Source organism: Nesoenas mayeri, assembly GCF_963082525.1.
Source record: "Nesoenas mayeri genome assembly, chromosome: 3".
Taxonomy (NCBI): domain Eukaryota; kingdom Metazoa; phylum Chordata; class Aves; order Columbiformes; family Columbidae; genus Nesoenas; species Nesoenas mayeri.
This window is the reverse complement of record NC_137544.1, coordinates 26898497-26921648: the sequence shown is the minus strand read 5'-3', so window position 1 is coordinate 26921648 and position 23152 is coordinate 26898497. Positions and strand designations below refer to the sequence as shown.

General features: G+C 37.1%; 1 protein-coding gene across 1 annotated transcript in view; it reads right to left on the bottom strand.

Annotated features, from left to right (window-relative positions):
• PRIM2 (DNA primase subunit 2) overlaps window positions 1-23152 on the bottom strand; it is a gene marked incomplete at its 5' end in the record, with an annotated part of 102001 nt that overhangs the window by 65692 nt on the left and 13157 nt on the right. Inside the window, 2 exons of the mRNA XM_080342742.1 lie at window positions 10297-10434; window positions 11300-11395. Coding sequence (XP_080198868.1) covers window positions 10297-10434; window positions 11300-11395 — 234 coding nt within the window. The remainder of the gene's footprint in view (window positions 1-10296; window positions 10435-11299; window positions 11396-23152) is intronic.

Sequence of the window (23152 nt, the reverse complement as noted above, 5' to 3'; positions counted from 1 at the left end):
ACACACACACATCCCCCACAACACACAACACACATATACACAAGCAAAAACCTCTTCCCTGGAGGTTTCTCTGTGGCTTCTAGACACTGTCACAAAGGCAAAGGAGGTTATGAAAAAAGATAAGAGAAAATGGATTTATTTTTTTGCAAGTATCTCATATCCTTCTGCTACTCATAATAGTATTCATGCCTGAGGAACAGGAAAGGCTTCCACCCAAAAGAAGTGCTCACAATGACCCTCATGCAGGTTCTGCACAGATGTGCCTGCAGTGCTGGCAGAGCGCTCTGCACAGGACAGCGGGAGCTTGCGTCCCCCCCCACTTTGCAGCTACTTTTTAATCCCTCATGCATTGTCTGTCATATTCTTCTTTGTATCAGTTGAACTGAGGTATCCCCACATCTGCTCACGAAACGATCCAGCTCTTTAAACAGCAAGGTGGACTCCACAAGAATTACCACTATATATTTGAACCACAATAAATTCCCCACAGTCACAATGTAACAGTGCTGGTTTCAAAAGCATGGAGCTTAGAAGCATGTTTTTATTATTGCCTCTCTTATTGTTTCTTTGATCATCTCTCTGCTTTCATTGCAGGCTCTACCAGCATTATCCTACCCCATAAGAAAAATATATTGAAAGATTAAAAGTGCCTAAAAGTTTTCCACTGAAAAAAATCAGGAGTTACTCCCACACCTAAATGGAGGCAAATGCACATCAAGTGATCCACAGCACTACCCTCTTAATTCCTCCAAAATAGCTTCAGATCAAAACTCCAACTGGACTTACTATTCAAAACTGGTTACTCCAAAACTGGCTAGTTGTACTATGAGTGATGAAGGGCTGAACAGTGGAAGGAGACAGTAGCTGCCAGCATCAAAACATCTCCTCTCCAATGCCCCTCATTTCTCGCACAGGAGCAGCAGAGAACATACCAAATTTAAAAGCAGATTAACCCAAGATATTCATATGTTTAGTAAACACAACCTAGAGGAAAGGAAAAAAAACCAAACAAAACACAGTAAAGTCTAGAAGCATGTTTCAAAAGAAACAGTGTAATTTGCCTTTGAAATTCCACTTACAAAATAACATCTTGCCTTGTTAGATGTTTTAATATGACAGACAAGAGACTGATTTTAAATTTAAAAATAGTCTAAACTAATTCATAACCTACATCCTCTGTTAAATTTCTTTTACTTATTTGTTCATGCAATGTGATATATCACCAACCTATTGAGAAACAGGTATTTTCTTTCTGTCACCAAAGGGTGTTAAGCAGCTAGAGTTCTCCAGTCATGCCTGGGAGACTCAAGTCCTCCAAAAATACGTTAAAGGGTTGTAATTTGGAATAAGAACAAATTAGCATTTTTAGTCATTCACTGACAACTGGTGGGATTCACCCTACTTTTTAAAGAAGTCATTCAACACTTTGATGTACTCCAAAATGCTGCTTCTGATTCATAGTTCAGTTTTAAAAGGGGAAAAGGGGGCGGGGATGTTGGTATTTGCACTTTTTAAAATTTATTTTTCTTGTCCATACATCAAAAGAATGGAGTAAAAAGAAAAGCAAACCCTTTGGCACTAACAAAGCTGGTTACAGAACAGCCTCTACCTCATTTTCGAAGCACAACTAGGAAAAGAAGGAAAACTACTGAGGATTTCTATTACTTCAGAAGCTCTAAGCACTACACCCAAATTTAATCAGTTTCTTTCATATGTACATATATAAACAAAGGCTGTAGTCATTAATAAACCATGTCATTTTGCTTAACTCATGACAGATGATAATAAAAACCTTTGCTTTTTGATATTTGTTCAAGACTACAGATAATTTAAATTAAACATCAATCCTTACAAACAGAACAATACCAGTATTTACATAAAAGGAATTTGTTTACATAAATACAGAACATAAATTTATAGCTAAAAATATCTCTCACAAGCTACATGTAAATTGAAACTGTGTATCTTCATTGGTCTGTTTTTCCCCGGTACTTCATCTTAGTTTCTGCCTTTCTACAGCTCAGATACTGAACAGCTAATTCAGTGTCCTTTCAAAATCTGAAAAGCACACACAAGCTTTTACAAAATGTCACTTATGCCTGGAGACTGTCCTGTGACCTTGGATGTTGAATAAATCCATCACTGCCTTTCAAAATCCATTTCTACTACAAAACATTTACATCACAGTACTTTTGTGCCTCCTCCCTCAGACAGATGAGGCATCAACTGACAGATGAGGTTATAAAAACATTTGTGTATATACTTAAAATTGACACACTATCAAAAGTACATAACCCATGCAGAATCCACAGAAAAGACCTCTCTTGGTTTTTTGTTTCACAGTAACAAAGGATCCAAGGAATAATAAGAACCAGCCCAGGTAAGGCCATACAGACATACCTATTAATTTAAGAGGTTATTGCTCCTAGACCACCTCCTCACATACCCCAAGAGAAAAGAAAGCCACTTCAGATAAAAAAATTTCTGTTTATAGCAATGTCAAAGTGCTCCACACAAAGTTACTGCCATCTTCCAGGACTAGAGCGCTTAGAAGTTCAAGCAGGCTTGAAACACTGACAGATCAAGGTAGACCCGTAAACGTGGAACACAGCAGCATGGAGGCCTCTCTTAAGGAAGCTAACACAGTAACGTTGCCCACCCAGCTTTTGATTTATACCCTTCTTAAAGCTGAAAAGATCACATGAGATAACTGGATACGAATATACAACATAGTATATCTCTCACAGCAATGCAAGGTTGGACTCCTCAGGGTGTGCCACAATACCAGAGCCAGGTTTAACCACCCTAGCCCTGTGTTTACAGCCTAATTAAGTCACGCTTCTAGTATTTCAGGAAGACAACACTGCAGTGATTTCAGTGACATTCATAAGACACGTGTGTGTTTTTATTGTAAAAATTCTGTTCAACTATACTGCCTCTGAAACATACCCTGCCTTCTTATTACCAAGAAAAAAAAAAATATGACAAAGTCTCCATTTACTACCAAAAAAAAAAAAAGTTCACTTCCTCTCTAGCATAAATATGCAGATTAGCAATTAATTGCAAAAGAAACACAGGAACAGATGAACTTCCCTTTGAGAAACTGCAGTAAAGTCGTACAATGAGGCCACCCAGAAATCAGCTGCAGCAACACGGACAGTGACTACCATCTCTAAAAATACTCACTTCATCTGTATTTAAACCAGTTTCAAAACAAATACTCAATAAGTTAAAAAGCATATTGCTGCAGTTTTTCTTAAGAGTTCAAAACACTTGAGTTATGTAACCAATAAAATAAAACCAATAAAGGTTTTTTAACTAGTCTTACGGCAGGATTTCTCTTAAACATGTCTTGACAAAAGCATTTCTGGGATGAGACTTGCACATACTTTATTCTTACACTTGCTGCTTAAGAAAGTACTCCAACCTCTATAAAGATTCTATACATTAATTAACCAAGTGTCACCTTATATGACTATCAGTAGTTCAATGTATTTCATATCTGACTTTGAGCTACTGACATCTGTTTCCCATTTTTCGTTCTGATTGAAAAAAGGATTTAAGATTCAGTTCTTCCCCAATAGTCAGACAATCTTTATCATTTGTAGGAATGGCAAAAACATGTTAACATCACATACACGGTGTACATTCACTGGCTTAGCATACAGTAAAACTTTACTGAGGAGATAGCCATTCTCTGTATTTCACAGAGAAATATATTTTAAAAAATCATGTAATTGGAAAGGTAGTCATCACAATTTTTAGTGATTCAACCTACTTCTTTTTGTCTGCTCCATAAATTTGCATTAAATATTTTAAACATATCCTCTTTCCATCCTTCTACCTTCCATATTTTTCACAGCCTTTTTTGCTGTTAATCCAAATTGTTAATTCAAACTGTAATCATAACTTAATATATTATAGCTTAATTTAGGTCTAAAAATAACTTGCATGACTCCAGTTCTTCCTTGAATGCTTAATCTGACACTGCTGTACCCGTTGCTACTGATTTCATTGTGGCTACTCACAACAGCAAGTCCTATGAATATCTGTATACGGTGTGCTATAAAATATTGATTTACAAACAAGGTGCAATTTTTTTTATATCTGTAGAGCAGATTTATAAAAATGTCCAACATGCTTGCCATAATTTAACATCTAACCAAGGATCACGAGAAGCAAGGGTTACAGACAATGAAAAATATGGATAATGAAAAATCATCATGGTGAATGCAGGTGCCTTTACTCTTGCACTGTTTGTGATTTTTAGGACTACACTGCAGAGTTTTCAAGTTCCTCTCCCCTTTACTTCCAAAACAGCTTTTAGAAAGGGAGTTGAGCAAGAAAGGAATCACTTTGAAAAGCAAATGCAGGGCAGGCACTTTAAAGTGTAATGAAGAAATGGGGGAGGGAGCCCCCCAAAGCCCCTCACAAGAGATGCTAATAGCCAACAATGGGACAATTAAGGGGTCATGGCAAAAAGAAGGTCCACAAAGAGTCCAGTGGGTGTCCTTGTCTTGCAGGTAACCATTCCCCGTACAGGCTTGAGCCCTCTCTGACACGCAAACACAGACTCAAAATCACTTGATTTCACTTCTCCCACTTAAAATAGCACCATTTTACTCAGCAGACCGGTGCCTTGGACAATGACCTTACAATCTAACACTGCTCAGCAATGAAGACCAGCTGCTTCCCTGCAAAACTCTCACAAAAAAGTTTCATCTGAGATACTCAGAGGACAAAGTCACCGTAATCAAGTTTTACCCTGCACTGCCAAAGTTATTACCTTACTAACCTTGTATGCGCATATTACAAAAATCATCCATTTATGTTACAGTGAATTACTTTAAGTTAACACTGGGAACACAGCACCTGAAATGAATTTCAAGTGACAAGACCATCATCAATCATAGTTTCTCAACATTAATGCCACTACTTAAAGCCTTCTGCTTCACTGCTTGAAAAAGCAGGTGTTCTAGGAAGAAAATGCTTTGCAGGTGGTGCCATGTATACTGATACATTTCCCAAATTAGCAAGCTCTCTGAATATATAACATAAATCAACCAAAACAGCATATTTGACTAGTATTTAATTTTAAAAGAGAAATCATTACAAATATTAGTAAAGCTAGAAGCAATTTAAACCACATTTCTAACAATTTTGAAGATTACATCCAAAATAGGGAAAGGAATAAAGAAAAAAATACATAAAAATTAGAAAACACCAGTCAGGTCTTCCTTTTGTGCTAAGTCCTCAAATCCCAACAATTTGATTTGTAGACACTTTATCAGTTTATGCAAGATCATACTGCAAAGTAAAAAAGTGTAGGCATTAGATTAAGAAGAAATACATGCTATCATAATTATACATATTAACACTGGAATCTTGATTCTTTATGGTACCAGTTTGTGTTATTTTCAGTTACTATTGTTATTTGCAGACAGATCCAATATGATGTTCTAACAAAGTATTTTCACAAAAGCAACTTTTTGCAGTAAAGGTATAATATAAAGACCAGATAAGTTATTACCTCGATTGCTAAACTCAAGATGGGGGGAAAAGGGGCTGGACTTAAATACAAGCATGACAAATCTACTGAAAAAACACCATTAGACAATGAATGGAAAGTTCAATTATGCTATCAACCATAAGTACAAGTCTTTGTAAAATAAGCTCTTCAAATCCACAATAAAGGCCAAAAATTCAACGAATAGCCAAGGTTAAACCACCACAACCTAAGGGCCAAACTCCTGCCCAGCTGCTCACCCACTCCCCCTGCTCAACAGAACAGGGAAACAGGATGAGAAGGCTCATGGGTTGTGATAGAGACAAGGAGATTGTTTACCAATTACCACTGCAGGCAAAACAGACTCGACTTGGGGAAAATTGATGCAACTTACTGTCAATTAAAATAGACTCAGGTAGTGAGAAACAGAGAAAAACACCAAAATGAGGCCTTTCCTCCCCTCTCTCCCAAGCAGAACTTTACTCCTTCAACTCCAGACTCCTCCACTTCTCCCCTGCACAGCGCAGGGAGCAGAGGGCAGGGGCAATTATGGCCAGTCCTACCCATCCATGCATTTCCCCTGCTCTGGCACAGTCTCTCCCCATGGGCTGCAGAACTTCAGGAAAAACAAACATTGCTTCAGCGTGGGCTCCCCACAGGCTGCGGTTCCCTCAGGAACTCTCCACCCGCTCCAGCGTGGGGCCCTCACGGGTGCCCTGAAAATCTGTCCCCGTACAAGAGAAGTAGTTAAAAAACCCTAAATGCATCTTCAGAAATTACATAATTTCTGGGGACTGGACATCACAGGTAAGCTCACAGTGAACACTGCAACACTTTCGGCAGGTAGGAGACATTGTCCACCTCTAAAGCCGCTGCAGTTGACCACACAGGGCGAGAACCGTGGAAGCTGACTGCTGCCCAACGCAAGCTCCTGTTCAAACAAATCACACAACTGCTAGCGTCATATTAAGTCATCTTCTCAGTTATTTGAGGACACTGCTCCTAAAAGCAAGTCCTAGCCAATGATCCGGCAGCATCTTCTCTCTTTCCCCCATTTGTCCCATTTCAGATTTCTCCGAAGCAATCCTCATTTGTGTGGTACCGAGTAGAACACAGCTCTGAGATGGGTCTGAACCACCACACTAACCCAAATCTCCTGATTTCAAGCAATCAAAAATTAAAACTATTATAATCAAAAAAGGAGATCTAATAACCAACAAGAATTTCACAGCCTAAGTTCACTACATCGCTATAACTGAAATTACCAAAACGCAGCATAGCATTACTGCAGAAATGTTTTGTGTATAAGCGTAAACACCGTGAAACACTTATGAATAAAATATAATGTAATTTGAATTAATAAAAGTTTGCTTTAAGTTATAAAACAATCGTAGAGCTAATATTACAACTTACATGAGCTACAGAAAATGTGATTCTGTGATTCTATGATTTCTACAGTTTAATAATCATTAATGACACAAAGGAATTTTTTTATTGTCGAATGGGTCAGACAACACAGAAAGAAGGTCCTTGCAGTATCGATTTTGCACATAAAATGAACTTCTCCAGTTGCATTTGCAATTGCCAAGAAGGCTTGAATAGTATTAACTCCCCCTACTATTGAGCCTCAAAGAACAGCAAAATAGTCGAGATGTCAAATTTATTTTTAGAGGATGAAACAAAACACATGACTGTTTTCTGGGCTTGACTAGTAAGCAATTAAAGCATAAGTCTGATTAAACTGAATTTGTGCCAGTGTCAACATAAAACATTTTTTTAAAAGTCAGTACTATTAATTATTTACTGTGCTCTCAAAGCTCAGTATCAACACATCAATTCACTCTCGTTATATCGCTCCTCTATAAGCCCAACTAGAATCACCCTGTAATGCAGGACAGTGGCACCACAAGCCTGCAATGTAGTGAGCAATGCAGCAAGGCTGGGCAACCACCCAAATTATTCCACGCCTTGGAGGCCTAGGAACAGTAGCACTGGCACAAGCACACTCCCATGAAGCGTAACAGCTTCAGAACACCTTGGAAGAGGCAGAACAGGGATTACTCCTTCCAAAAACCTGGGCATGTGACTGGTTGGAGTAGCACCAACCAACATTCAGGAGGCAAAAGATGCATCACAGCACAAATAATCAATAACCCCACACTTGAAAAACTATGCTGCTTTAACGGTGAAGAATTGAAGCACTAATGAGCGCTGTGAGAAAAATTCCTCAAAACTACATGCCTGAAAGATCGTCTTTCCGCTATCTATACTCAGGTATTATATTTTGCCCCTTAGAAGCTTAAAACAGGCTGTCAAAGCCAGAAGTACTGACCAAAGTCAAACTACCCCAGAGAAGGTACAAGTATTTAGCCTAATTTTATGGCCCTGTGAAGATACAAACCCCTTCTTTAGAAATACCATTCATGCCTATTTTGGATTATCGCACCATTAAGATCTTTAATTCTACAATTCTAATAAAACAAGGATTGCCCATTAGAAACCGCTGAGAATGAAGCGTAAATAGCCAGATGCTGCAAAAACAATGAAACATACTCCCAAAAGTACACATAAGTAATGCTTACCAAAGTGGTAATGTTATCAAATACATTCATTAAAAGACAAATTAAATAACAAATCAGTGATGCCATTTAAGGCTCTATTACTTCTTAATTAAGTTTGGTCATGATGCACGACTTCTGTGCGAAGTCATGAAGACCTCTATACTATCACAGTGCCTGAGGCTGAGAACATTTCCTGATTGATTTCTCCTTTGCAGCAGACACACAAACATCTGTGTGCTGCAGAAGCATTACCAAGCAATACTAAAGCAGCTGTACCTGCAGAACTTAAGCCTAGACCAAATAGTATTTCAACAACTACTTTTCACAAACAATCCTGAAAGTGTGTCACTGTGTCATAAGAGGCAATTCACCGAAGATTATCCTCCTAATTTATAAGTTGCAGAACAGCAACCATTACCATCTTTACATTTCATTTACATACAATCCTTTCACTAAAAGTGTATTCTTATAGTTTCACTGAAATGTAATTGATTCTTACAGTTTTGTTCCAGTGAAAACTACACTAATTATCCTACTACCAAGTGTCACACTCCAGTTATGCCTCTGTTTGGTATAGGAGAATAACATTAGATTGACCTCTGCAGAACATGCTGGATTTTTTATCTTCATTTTCAAAAGATTCAATTTAATAATAATCTCAATTTAATAATCTCTCAGCAGTGTACTGTGCACAGTTTATTAAAGGGGGTTTTGCAGACTAAATCAGTAATCAAAACCCCACAACTTCAATCAGGAGCTTTAAAATAGGACAGAAATTACAAATCTTCTTCTATTCCTTACTATGAAAATATGCAGAACTTCAATAAGCAAAATTTATGTATTAAGACTAAAAACTAAGGCAAACCTGAAATACTGCACTAACTTAAAACCTAGAAGTTCTAAAGAAGATAGTTTTCCAAGCTCATGAGAGTGTTAGAATTTCTAAATCTTGATTATAGAGGATAACATAAAGAAGTACTTTTTTATTATAAAGCAACTATTGGCTTTAACAAAGTAAGCTAGTTTAAATGAATTATATACAAGATAGCGTATGTTTGTAAGAAAAAGCTGCAGATTTTTCCCCAGACTGACAAGTCAAGTGGCCTACTCATTACTGTTCTAGCCTATTGTTTTTCAGATGTATACTCAGCTACTTAAACAACATGCAAGTTCCAGAGGTCCATGAAGCTTCTCAAAAGTATTTAAGCAGATGCAGACAACCCACGTCCTTAGCCACATTTCTATAGAACACATTCACTGCTTTTAAATTCCACACAAGTGCTATCAACTTCCATTATGCACCAACTGAAATAAGGATGTCTCTAGTTGCAGTTGTATCAAAGAGTTCTAATGGAAATGTTCACATGAGAGTATCATGGTTTTCACTACAGTCACCGCAGTCTCCAGTTATATTCAGAATTAACTAATTAGAAAATTTGCATACTGGCAGCGTCTTAAAGGAACTAATTTTTACTTCACACTATTTACTAAACATTCATAGTCAACCTTGATATTAATGTGACATAGCAACATAAGGCTTTGAAAACATTTTAAAGAAAAAACTGACTTCATTTATTTCAATATGTTATTTTCTAGGACTCAAATGCTAAACAACATACATGATCACCCACTTTTAAACCCTGTGAAGAGTCTAATATTGTAAAACTAGTAATTCCCAAATTGATCACCAAATTACTAACAGAAGAACATTCATATAGAGTATTTACCATAGGTGTCCTAACTAGATTTGATACCTCAGACATTCATACAATGAAGATTTCTATTTTTACCTGACATGTTTTGATTTATCCTCATTTCAGAACTCACTAACAAAAGGAAAAAAAGATACAACTCCCTATTTTATTTGTTTAAAAAAAAAATTGCAAAATGTGTGAGAAAAGAATGGTATGAAGAAAAAAAACCAGCTGTCTGTATGAGGACAACATTTTGAATAAAAAGTTATGTCACTGTCTGTGTGGGAAACAATTTTAAAATCCTCTAGGACAAATTGCTTTACAATGCACAACACATACTAAATTTCATGTGAAAAATCAATGAACTCTCTGCTCATAATGAACTTTTCTCTTAGTGATATCAGCACTTTTGATAGGGTTTCTGGTATTCTCCAAGATGGAAGCAGATAAAGTTAAAAATCCAAAAGGTTATTGTCCAGGAGCATCACTAAACAATGCAACAGCAGTTGTAAAAATCAGACTTTATCAAACTTACCGCCAATGCTTTAGATAACTTTGCTCTATAGTTATTCAAAACGATCGCAACAATGTCCTTAAATGGCACATATGCAAAACCATCTTTAATGAACACTCTTCTGGCTCTAAATAGATCCACAGCATCTGCAAGTCCAACCTGAAATAGAAGAAAAGCCCACACCGTGAAACAGCAAAATAATGCAGTAACAATGTTTACAAAGCTAAGATTCAAAATGGACCAGTAAAGCTTTAAGTCATTCTCTATCTTTTAACAAAGCTCTACCCAGGCAAAACATAAATATTTTGAAATTAAATGTTGACTTTGGAATAGCTGATCATTATTTTGGTGCAAATGCATTGTTTACTTCTAGAAGTCAGGCATCCAGGCAAAATAAGCTACTTTAAAGCTTGCATCTATGATTATTAGCCCAATTATGTAGCTTTGCATCCCTTACTGATTTGATATTTGAAAATGGACTTCTGTTGGCCTTCTGTTTCAGACATCTTGAAATATTTAATTAACATCAGCTATATATAAAAGGTCTTGGAAGCAGATCTGGAACCCAAACAACTTTGCTCCAGAGAAGAATCAGTGGGTTACATTAGATACTTCTTTTCTCTCCCCTTGCTCTCTTGCAAAAAGAATTTCAGATTAATATAATCAGCCCCAACCTAGTTTCAGCAACAGATGTTTGACAGTGTCTCTATCCTGAACAGTCTGTCAGCCAGACAAGTTACATCATTTGTCTGGGAAACGTTAAAACTGGTTTTGTAGCAAAAAACAAAGGACATCAGAAGAGGACAGGAGATATTAATGGTAGTTTAAAGCTCCCTTTGTTCTCCCAGTCCCTCTCTCTACCCTTATACTGACGTGAAGAAGAGGAACTCTCGTTAGTCACAGTTAATTTAGATACTTTGATTAACGGTTAGCAATAGTATTATGTAAACTTAAAAACAGTAACTCCAAGTTTAACTGAAAGAGAATGAATGTAAATATGCGGAATTCACCAGTTTCTACTTACCTTATAGAACATTTGTTCTTTTACTTTAGACATAGTGAAGCCAGGGGTTGATGTAGACAGCTCACTTGCCAATTCATTTTTCAGGTCTTCACTAATCTAAAATTAAGAGTTTGTTTTAGAACTGTTGAAATACTTCAGAATAAGGTGCTTTTTTTAACTAACATGAGCTAGAAGATTAAATAATCTGTAAATATATCAACACTTTAGTTGACAAGGGAAAATGAATTACATATTCAGCAAGTGATCACTAATAACTAATCAGAAACGAGCAAAACACTAGTGGCGAATAGTGTTAAATAACCTCCCTTCTGAAGCAGTAGTGCAGATTTTAAATATAATAATTCCAAACATTAACACAAGAACTATAAAATAGACTTTTTAAAACTCAACCTCTTCAAAATAAAACTTGTGACAATCTCTGCTCATATCTAGATTTACTGTACGCACTAGAACAAAGCACGATGACTCAATGGCAGTTAGTAAGGACTTAAGCAACTCTGTCAGAATGTTGACAAAAACTTCAGTTTCAGCTCAGTTTTAAAACCAGGCTTTAAAAAACAAGACATATAATCTCATATTCATAGACTGATCTCTCTCACCTTTTTTTCAGGAGTAAGAACAATGGTATACTTATTGTTCTCTAAATGTTAGCGCTTTCCCAGTTCTTGAAACAGGTGAGTTTAGCAGCAATGATCTGATTTAACAATGTCCAAGTATCTAAGCCAAAATTTCTAGCTTGAAAAATCATGGACAATGCTATACTTCCTCATATAAAAACTTAAATACTGTGTATACATAAATATATGTTATGCTTTTTGACTATCTAATAACGTGCCAAATACAGCAGAAAAACCACACTAAAAATTAGCACCTGGTAATGATTTTACTAGCCAATAAATCATTTTGGAGTTTTATACAACAGAAAATAATTAAACACCAAAATTGAAATTTGAAATCAAATTGTTCTGCTTTAACTCATGATTAAGCTGAGGCTTTAAAACCTGGAAAACATAATCAATTTAAAAAAAAAAATCTAAATCATAAATAATCCACTCTGACAAAACAGATCATACATGCTGATAATCCAGCAATCACACCTAATAACTTACACTACATGAAACAAGAGTCAAATATTTGCACACCACATTCTTGCTGAAGTATAACAGAAGCAGTCCCTGACTGGAAGGGATTAAATATTCAGGAACACAGAAAATCTTCCCAAAACACAGATGGACATCGATGTGAAAGCATAACACATTGTGTGACACTGCTCTACATCTACGTGTCCTGTGAAATACAGAGAGGTGATATAAGGCTATGGTCAGGAGAGTTTTTAGAGACCAGCCAGGACCCAAGCCAAGGCCATCCCATGTAATAGATACCCAGACTCCAAACACAAGATCAAAGAGGCACTCGGTGTCCCTTCACCCTTCCTCTCCATGGAAAGGGATGTGCATAAGCGGTTTAGTTTCTTCTCTGAGTGGGGCCTAATATCTAATTTGTTGACTAACACTTCTATGCAGTTAAATGGGCATTTAAATAAAAGTTATTTTCCTTCTTCTCAGTTGAAAAACTGAAAAAAAAAAATAAACAAAATGCTTTTCTTGGAAGTCATGGGTAGGACTCTTTAATTTCAAAGTTGGAGGAGTAGCTCAGCAAATCCCCTCTATGAAAGTGATTTGATGGATGCATATGAAACGGCCAAGGCAGCAATGTCTAGAAGGCTTATGGTTACCCTGTCTGCATCTTGATGTAATCTGTAGTACTCTCTCAGGAAAATCAACTTTAAAAAATAATAACAAAGCTGCCAGCAAGGCAGAAGCACGTAACTTTGAAGACAGAGGAAATACACAGCGGCATTTTATTTCTGCATGTTAAAATCTAAGGCTTAGGGAAAAAAAGCCTCTAAGGAAAACGTTTTTCTTTAACAAAGCAGTTGTATCAAAAACATTACATGGATTCAAGTAAATGATATGAGAAAACACTTTCTATAAAAGGCACTCATCTTATTCTTGTTATTCTTTGAAAGATTCCTGCTTTTCAAATGTGAGACCCTGGAACTATATAAAAATTTCACAGTGCTACCCAAACCCAGCTACTTCTTCCAGATGATACATTTCCTGTTTAAATAAGTATAAATCTAAGTCAGCAGATGAGCCTGCAAGCTTTCCTTTCACCTTGTACAGACCAAAGTTCTAATTTTAATTCCAGAATAATCACTTCTGTTTTCCAAATTTAACAGTTTTATGCTTTCTCAGTAGAAATTGCTTAAGAGAACCCAGTCCACCATGTCATTCCAAACTCTGTGAAACTACCTTTGAATAAAAACAGTACAACATATTGTACAGCTATAGTGGTTACAATTGCAGTAGTTCTTCTAGGATATCTCCATTGTTGAGTTTTGTTTGTTGTTGTTTGTTTTGTTGTTTGTTTGTTTTACAGAAAGCCATTAAAACAGTCCAGTGACTGTTTCATATAAAGGTTTTCAATACTGGGGGAGAATGAGAACTAAAGGCAAGGATTCCTTGTTTATTTGTTTTTTGAAAAACAATTCTGTCATTTTCATCAACAAAACCATTTTATTCAGTATTATATTTAATTTCAAGGGTTTTTATCTTTTAATATATACACATAAAATAATTATCCTGACTCTAACTTCACAAGCTGTCTAGATCCTTCTTTATTAGCAATTCCACCATGTAAATCCTGTACAGATATTAAGTGACAGTGATTTCAGATTTTCTTGCATCTCACTAGCAAAAAACTTAACACTGTTGAGGTAAAAGTGATGCTAGTGAAACTCCAGAAAAACAGGTTAATGTGCCATAAATAACGATTTGGATAAAGACTGCAGACAGTGTTACTGAAAATACAGTTTAATCATAAATTGTATTTTTTAAATAAACACAAATATTATTGCAAAACAATATTTATCATATAAATAAACAATACTTACAAAGCTGTTAAATCATTTACTTTTTACAGCCTCAGTTATATTATAGGTTAGGCAAACCTTCAGCAGCCCTACAAACACTTCACTCCTTGCCTTTTCACAGAATCACAGAATCACAGAATCGATTGGGTTGGAAAAGACCTCAGAGATCATCGAGTCCAACCCTTGGTCCAACTCTAGTCTGTTTACTAGATCATGGCACTAAGTGCCATGTCCAACCTCACTTTAAAAACCTCCAGGGACGGCGAGTCCACCACCTCCCTGGGCAGCCGTTCTAATGCCTGACCACTCTCTCTGTAAAGAATTTCTTCCTAATATCCAGCCTAAATTTCCCCTGGCAGAGTTTAAGCCCATGCCCCCTTGTCCTATTGCTGACTGCCTGGGAGAAGAGACCAATCCCCACCTGGCTATAACTTCCCTTCAGGTAGTTATAGAGAGTGATGAGGTCACCTCTGAGCCTCCTCTTCTCCAGACTAAACAACCCCAGCTCCCTCAGCCTCTCCCCATAGGTCTTGTGCTCAAGTCCCTTCACCAGTCTTGTTGCTCTTCTCTGGACCCGCTCCAGCACTTCAATGTCTTTCCTGAACTGAGGGGCCCAGAACTGAACACAATACTCCAGGTGCGGCCTCACCAATGTAGAGTACAGGGGAAGGATCACTTCCCTTGTCCTGCTGACCATGCTATTTTTGATACAGGACAGGATACCGTTGGCCTTCTTGGCCACCTGGGCACACTGATGGCTCATGTTGAGCTTCCTGTCAATTAGTACCCCCAGGTCCCTTTCTGCCTGACTGCTCTCCAGCCACTCTGCCACTCACCAAACTCCCATTGCCTTCATGTTTTCAGCTAATGGAGAAAGAGGAAGAAGAAACAAGGATATTCTCAGCCCCTCATGAAAGCTGGGAGAATACTCCAGAATGCATTTAAAAATAAAACTTCCTTCCCTAAAGACTGGAACTTTAAAAATAACCTTACATTGGCGTTAAGTATTTCACTATTTTCACATAAAATCACAGAATAGTTTGTGTTGGCAGGGATCTTCAAAGCTCATCTAGTCCAGCTCTCCTGCCATGAGCAGGGACATCTTCAACCAGATCGGGTTGCTCAGAGCCCCGTCCAGCCTGGCCTTGAATGTCTCCAGGGATGGGGCATCTACCAGCTCTCTGGGCAACCTGGGCCAGTGCCTCATTGTAACATTTTTTTTCCTTGTATCTAGTCTGAATCTCCCTTCTTTTAGTTCAAAATCATTACTCCTTGTCCTGTCCCAACAGGCCCCACTAAAAAGCCTGTCCCCATCTTATCGGCCCCTTTTAAGTACTGAAATTGATTGAAGATGTAATGCAATGAAAAAAACTCCTTATAGTCTAAACTCAGACTCAAGCTTTCAGTTAGGTCACGCCTGTACCTCTGTATACAGAGCATCATGAAACATATATTCCAGTTTTTCCTGGTTCATGAAAGCTGTAAAAGATTTTTTTTTTCTTTTAACAAGAACACTACAGGTTGTACATTTAATAATTTCATCTCTAAAATAGCACCTACAAGAACACATTCTGGGAATCATTAAAAATTAGACAATTAAATACAGCTTTTAGCATTCTAATCAAAATTAGACAGATAAACAGACTGCTTAACTTTTGACAGCACTTGATGTTCACCAGATAAAATACTGTAATACTCAAATGACTTAAAAAAAACCCACAACAGAATTCTTCTGTGGGTGTCATCTGGTGCTTATCTGACCCTCCACACTGAACTTATTCAACTTTTTACTTCACAGAGAACAATTCACTAGTTTTGCCTGTTTGTTGCCAACAGATGCTGCATTCAAGGCACAAGCAAAGACCAGTAACACCAGGAAAAGGCTCTTCCTTTTCCAGTGACAATGGATCACATATCATAGCTTGAAAGAATTTAGCACCTCATCGTACATTTTTGAGACTTAAACAAATGAGAAAAATCAAGACATGAAAAGGGAAGGCATGAGAGGAAAGGAAGGAAGCAAGGATTTGGGGCGAGTTGCATTATTTCTAGTTTTCTTGCTTCCTATATGGAGTTTACTCATTGATTTTAATCACAGAATTGTCCTGGAAACACAAAGACACATAAATTTAGATTAAAATATGAATAATTTAATATGTAAGGCTTGGTTAAACAAACACTGGCATTGAGGCAGTCCAAAAACTCCAAAATAAATTTGACATCCCTACTCTGTTCTAATGAAGAGATAAAGATGCATGCACACATTATACTACTATACATTCACAGCTACTTAATTTTGTAGTTTCTGTGTCTCCCAGTAAGAAACAAGAACTCAATGCGTGAGTCCTTTTCCAAGACTCAGCTTCAGGTATTTACAGACACACGTCACTGGTGCCCTTAGAAAGTGAACTTTTTAAAACTTGCTTTTAGTTACTGATCAGCTGGCATTCAAATGGCGCAACACGCTTCCCAAAAAGAGATAGCATTGGTCTCTCAATACTGTGCTGTATTGCAATTTTAAGTGTCAAAGAGACAAAACAATTGTTTCTTAGTCAATCTTCTCCATCTCCACAAAGCACAGTATAAACTAAGCTAGAACTAGAACCTAGACACCATTAAATTTAAGAACATAAAGTGTATTCAGCTGGTTAATTAATATTAGCTTGATTAAGAAAGAACATAATTCCCAGCTGTACTACCAATTATAGCATGAAGAGCCTCAAAAAAAAAAACCAAACACCACATTCCATGGACCCACAAATCTGATTACAATGTTTCTCAAGAGATATCAACTCCATTTTGGCTAGACACAAACTGAATTAAGAAAAAAAAATGTGTATTTCCCATGGTAATACAACTTACTATTTTAGCTCAAGTTCAAGTTGCTGGCATCCCTGAAAATATAACGGGCTGCACTTGGAATTATTATGTATTCTTATCCATCAACTGAAAGGTTATTTGGACTTTTTCTCAGGAGCGGGCACAGAAAGGACATTTTATGGATCCTCCTCAACTATGCAGCTAATTCATGGTTGCCATAATCACAGAGTCCAGTTGCCTAGATTCCTGACAAACATTTCCCTTCATCCACGAAAAGGAAAGCTGAACAAAAAAAAATACTGCAGATTATTCTAGAAACGTCACCACATACATATTAGAGCTGCACATGACTGAAGAGCTCACCGAACATCCTGATGAGAAATACAGCAACAAGTTTTCTTCCATTTACAAATCAGGATGCCAACATCAGACTCCATTTTACAGAAACTTGTTAACAAATGTTTCTCTAGATTCAATCACGGGATTAGCAGGGAAGAGTATTTCAGTGTTTACAGACCATTTTATGAAGTTTACGTCCAAAACAGCAGCTAGTAAATTCTACTTGCAGTGTAATTACATCCTGCACAAACTATCTTGTCAGCTTTTATGCTGCTGTGCTAAGGAACAATATAAACATTTCCAAAGGTACTGCATTCACTGCTATGTGAAAAATAAATTCATTTTGAAAACATTCTTAACCCCAAAAACTACAAAAGAACACCTCGAATATCTAAAGAGTTTATTTTCTTCTTGAATAACATATGAATATAATTTTTTAAAAATACACTATTGATTTCCCAATTTCCTCTTCCCTTATGCCCCAAATGCATGTCTAAAATATTTATAGAAAAATAGAGGGCATTTGTTGACATCATTCTCCTTGTCTATACTAAGTTTCTTCCAGGAATCCAAAATTCCCAATTGCTAAGAACTGAGGATCTACAAAGATCAGGTTAGGAATTGCTATTCTTTCATAATTTCCAAGCCATTGTTGGCAGTCAAGCGTCACCTGGTCAACCCCTCAGTGCTAGAGCGCATTATCACCCAAGCAGTGCAGGTTCCCTTCCCTCCTTTTCTGCCATAAGCTGAAGAACATGGTGTAGGAGATACCTGTTCTCCACTGCCTTTCTGGTACAGCTGCCAGTTATTATTATTTTAGAAATCCAGGGTTAGAGCAGAACATCTGCCTCAGGATTCAAACTGTGTTCTGAATGTTATCTGGTTGTTTTCAGCTAGATTGTGAGGAAGAATGCTTTTATTCATCATCTCATTTTTACTGCCGCCTTTTTTGCACTTCTTAATTCAAAGCACGTAACTTTATCAAAGCAGGATGACAATATACTTCAAGCTAGGAAGAACGTGTACGGCAGCCAGTACAGAAGGATTCAACCTCACAGTGGACTCCAAAGGTCCTATTTAACTCAAACGATGAACCGCAGAGCGCTATTCAGTAAGAATCATAGTGCTCTAGTGCACTAAAGGGGGCATAAGTGACTGTACAGTTCACGGTTTGGTTTGACTTCAATTTCACAAGTCAATGTTAAGCAATAAAAGCTTTCCTCCAAGGGTCCGTTTAGACTTCTGCAGATCATCAGCATCTGCTTCTAATCAAACCAAGATGATTACCAAATTAAAACCTTTAATTCACATTTTGCATCATCTACAAACTGTTGTTCATTATGTTTATGAAGGTGAAAAGGGACATCCCCAGTAGCTATGTATTCTTCATTCACATTTATTACTTAATTCCACAATTTTATAGAACATCACCAACACCATATGTGCAAGTAAATACATGCAACTAGAATTACTGCAGCAAAATGCTAGCTTTCTGTATGACTAATAATGAGGTCTTGCTTATAGTTCAATCCATTAGAGAATAAAGACCCCTCCCTATCCATCCTGTCAGTGCATGAAAAGATAGTAAATGCATATTGTCCCTCCTTCCAACCAACATGTCTCCCTCTTAGAACCACGAGATGCATTTATACTCCCCTGTGAATCAAGCTTTATTTAAAAAGTTGATAAGAGAATACTACATTTTAAGCCTAAATGTTTTAGTCAAATATCACCCCAACGTTAGCTCAGTAGAACACTCAAGTTGCTTTGCAGTGAACCCAGATATTTTGGGTTGCAGTCAGTGAATAAGACAGGGTTGCAAAAGGCACTGCTTTGCAAAAGGACCTGCCAGTTGGTCTAACAAATCCTGGGGCTGCAGTACAATGGTCTAAGGAGTACGACCTACTGGTTAAACTCGATTCTCACACTGCTGGTACTTCTGAGGAAAGAGGCCTCCCCAGGGTTTTCTTCCACTAACATATAACTACAGTCAACTACGAGAGGTACCCACAAACTTAGATATCAATGGGGTTTTTCTCTTTACGTGGAAAAAGAAATATTTTTACAATGGAACAGTCAATTATGTGACAAACCTGTCACTTGGTTTCACTTAAATCTGTCTTCTGAAACACAAATGATTAAACTGAGAAATTTATAATTTCATTTGAAATTAAGTTCTTTAGGATGAGAGTAACCTGTTACATTTTTAAAGTGCTAATGGTATAAACGCTTTGCTGTCTTATTTAACAAATTCTAGCATTAAAAAAACCCTACTCCTAAGCCTTTCCACATACAATTTATTTCTGTTATGATTATAAGCATGGAGCTAAAAGACAGAATATGTATTTTTAGCTTACTTTGGCAATAAGGCACTATCTCCCACTTAGACATGCATCATTTCCAACCTTTGTTGTCACCTGTAACACAATCATCGTTGGTTTTTCAAGCAAAGAGACAAATGTAAGATTCAAGTAGCTGGAAACAAAGATAAAATTCAGAACCATTTCATTCACAAATGCAAACTTCATCCCACTTGGACATAATTACTGTTTTAACTTGGCCTAAGTTTCCACACAGTAAAATCAGGCTCTAGACAGTTTCCACTTTTAACGTTTTTTCCCCATCCTATTTGGGAAAGGAAGAAATACTATTTGATGCTTTTGAAATGCAAAGCCATAAATCCAATTAGAAGAACATTTTTGTTTATACACCTGGTAACAAAAAGGGTAATTACAGTCACAGCCTTCAAGCAGTCAGACTTGATATTGAGTATTTTCTTTCATCTGTATCTTTCCACAGTAAAAACAAACTAGTTCCATTCTCATTAATCCAAATCTGACTTTAGGATCTTCCATACCCAATAAACGCAGTCATAAAACATTTTTTCAAGAAGCCAAACTACAAATATTTATACAACTGCCCCACTATGGAGATAAATGCTTTTGAAGAAAGCATAATAGTGATATCAGAAAGTGTCTCATAGGAGTGCTCTGATCATAAAAAGGGAAATTAAAGAAGTTTAATTTCTACTGCTTACAGCTGCTAAAAAAGTACTTCAACTGGAACATCAAAGAAGAGCTACTGTGGAAAGAAAAAATGAACTCCACTAATGTATTTTGCTCTTTCCTTTTATTTTGCAGTTCTTATTCTTTCCTCTCACACGCTGGCAGATGCACTACAGAGCATTAGCTCCCCCAGCTGACTATTCCCATCTGCTGTTCCTTCCTCATCACTATGATCCAAAACATTTTATTAAAATAATGTGCTTTAGAACAGCATTTAAAAAAATAATATGGTTAATTTTGCAACACTGGTAGTTACCCAAAAAGAAGGCATCTAACCTAGAAGTCATTAAAAAAAATCTCATAATATTTCTGAAATTTCAAGAGGCTTTTTCAGAGCTGAAGAAATTCTAAGATAATTTAAGCAGGATCTTTTATGCTCTGTGAAGAGGAAACAGCAACACAGAAAGATGTATTTCAGAAACATAATACACTTTTAAGTTTATTTCTTCTGCACATTGCAGAAAGATAACACAGAACAGAAGCACTGAATGGAATCTAAATTCAATTTTGCTTCACCCTTATACCACAGATAAGGATATGATAATAACTATCAATTTTCATTTCTTGTGGAAGCAACAAAGAGGAAATACGTCTATTTCAAGGAATTAACAGTCTGAAGACAAGATGAAAGAGGGGTCAAAGCAAATCACAAGAGTCAAGACGATGATCAAAAATCACTGAAATATAAATTTAGGATAAAACTTCACATTCTATTCCACTCCACGTTCCAGTGTATCGAGTTAAATTCCTGGAAAGGTCCAGCAACAAATCAAAGCATCTGACAGCACAGGAAAAAACAGGAGACAAGTAATAGCCCACGTGGATCTGTAAAAAACAAACCGCATGAAGCCCATCTCACTGCCTTGATGACAGTTCAACAGACCTCAGGGACAGGGAAAAAAAGCAGGTGTCATATTGCGTCAAAAATCCTTGTAAGTCGCTCATAGGACACTTTCATGAGCAAACAATCAAACAGTTCCACTGAGTGTCCTATAACCTGGGTGCAAAGCCAATTAGAAAAATCATACATGGAAGAAATTAACTCAAAAATAGGAGGAGGCATTAAGCCAAGTTCCATTATGTAATTTTAAAATAAAATTTAATATTTTAGTTACTAGTTTGTACATTAAAATAAGAGCAGATTACATATTTAAATGCTGGGAGACCGCAAGGGTTCTGGAGAAAGGGATCAGACAAGACAATCTGGTCTAAAACTGAAGGCTGTATTTCAGCAGAGACATTGCAAGGTTCTACAATGAAGCCAGTTCCGTCAATTAGAGGAAGAGCTGATTAACCATGGGTGCTTAGAAAAGGAGTTGTGAGACCTTTCCATCTCCAGCTTGGGAGCTGCTATATCACATCGCTATGGGAGGAGGAAGGAAATGCAAAGAATACATTAATTTAATCTCCATGTCATCTCAGAATTGGTACTGGTTCAGCTGGAATATTCTGACCAGCTGACACCGCACTTGAAAAAAGACATTGCCCCATCAAAAAATGGGAAAGAACACCCACAAAAAATGATAAACTACTACACGCACAGAAAGGCTAAACGAAGAAAGAAGAAGAAAGTATAATTAGAACCACCTTGAATGCAGAAGGCATGTACAAAGAGGAAGAAAACAAAAACAGCTCACCTTTCTCAATTAGTGGACAGAACAAAAAGAAACAAACTTGCATTACTGGAAGGTAGAGTTTGGTTTGACGGAAAGGAAATAAAGCAGCAGAACGATGACCACCACTGTGAGACATGAACGTGCAGGCGCTGGGGACTTTGCAAGCAAAGCTGTGAAGTTTTCATGTACAAGGCAAATGAAACAACTGTCATCTTTAAAGTGCTACTGAAAGTCTTAAACACAAAAAAAAAGAAGAAATATATAGTGTTTTGAAAATAAGCACAGAACACATTGGTCCACATGAACAAAAGAGAGACCCTTAAACAGCCCCCAGAGAAAGTCTGAGTGGCTAAAGGAAACAAGTTTGGTGGCAAGTTTTCACAAGAAGCAAGTGGAAAGGAATCAGAACTTCACTGTCTCTTCCAAATCAACACAAGATACACCACAGACCTCCAGAGACCTTCAGCTGCAGATGCTGAAAGGACACACATGTCCTTTGATGTCTATGAACAAGTGGTTCATCTCAGACAGTCAAAATTGTACAAGGCAAAGCAGACAAGAGCCTGAAAAGACTTTCAGCCCGATTGAGGGCTTCAAAGGAGATACCTCTGACAGTGCCAAGTAGTAAATGGTGTTCTGAGGAAAAGTACAGCTTTGCCACACTGAATATAAGCTATGAGAACATCCAAAAGAGAAAGCAGGAAACACAAAACCAAATTAAAACAAAGAGCTAGCAGCAAAAAAGTATTTTTAACTATCAGGTAAGGGTTGAAATCATAGTAACAGTGAAATCACACATCCATGAAGAAAAACAAAATAAATGAAGAACTGAATCCTGTTGCCCTCACCACAGAAACAGAATGGGTAACTTAAAAGAAAATAACCAAAATATCCACAGCCATACACAATGAGAAAAGAGAAGCATGACTGAGTAGAAACTGCTTTCAGTAGAAAAAGCAAAAGCTGTAGCTGAGAAACACCAGAAGGACCCAATGTTGAAGCTAGGGCAAAGAAAAAGCAAGGATTAGAAATGCTATGTACCGTTAATTTACTGCTGGAATACTAAATGCAATATTGG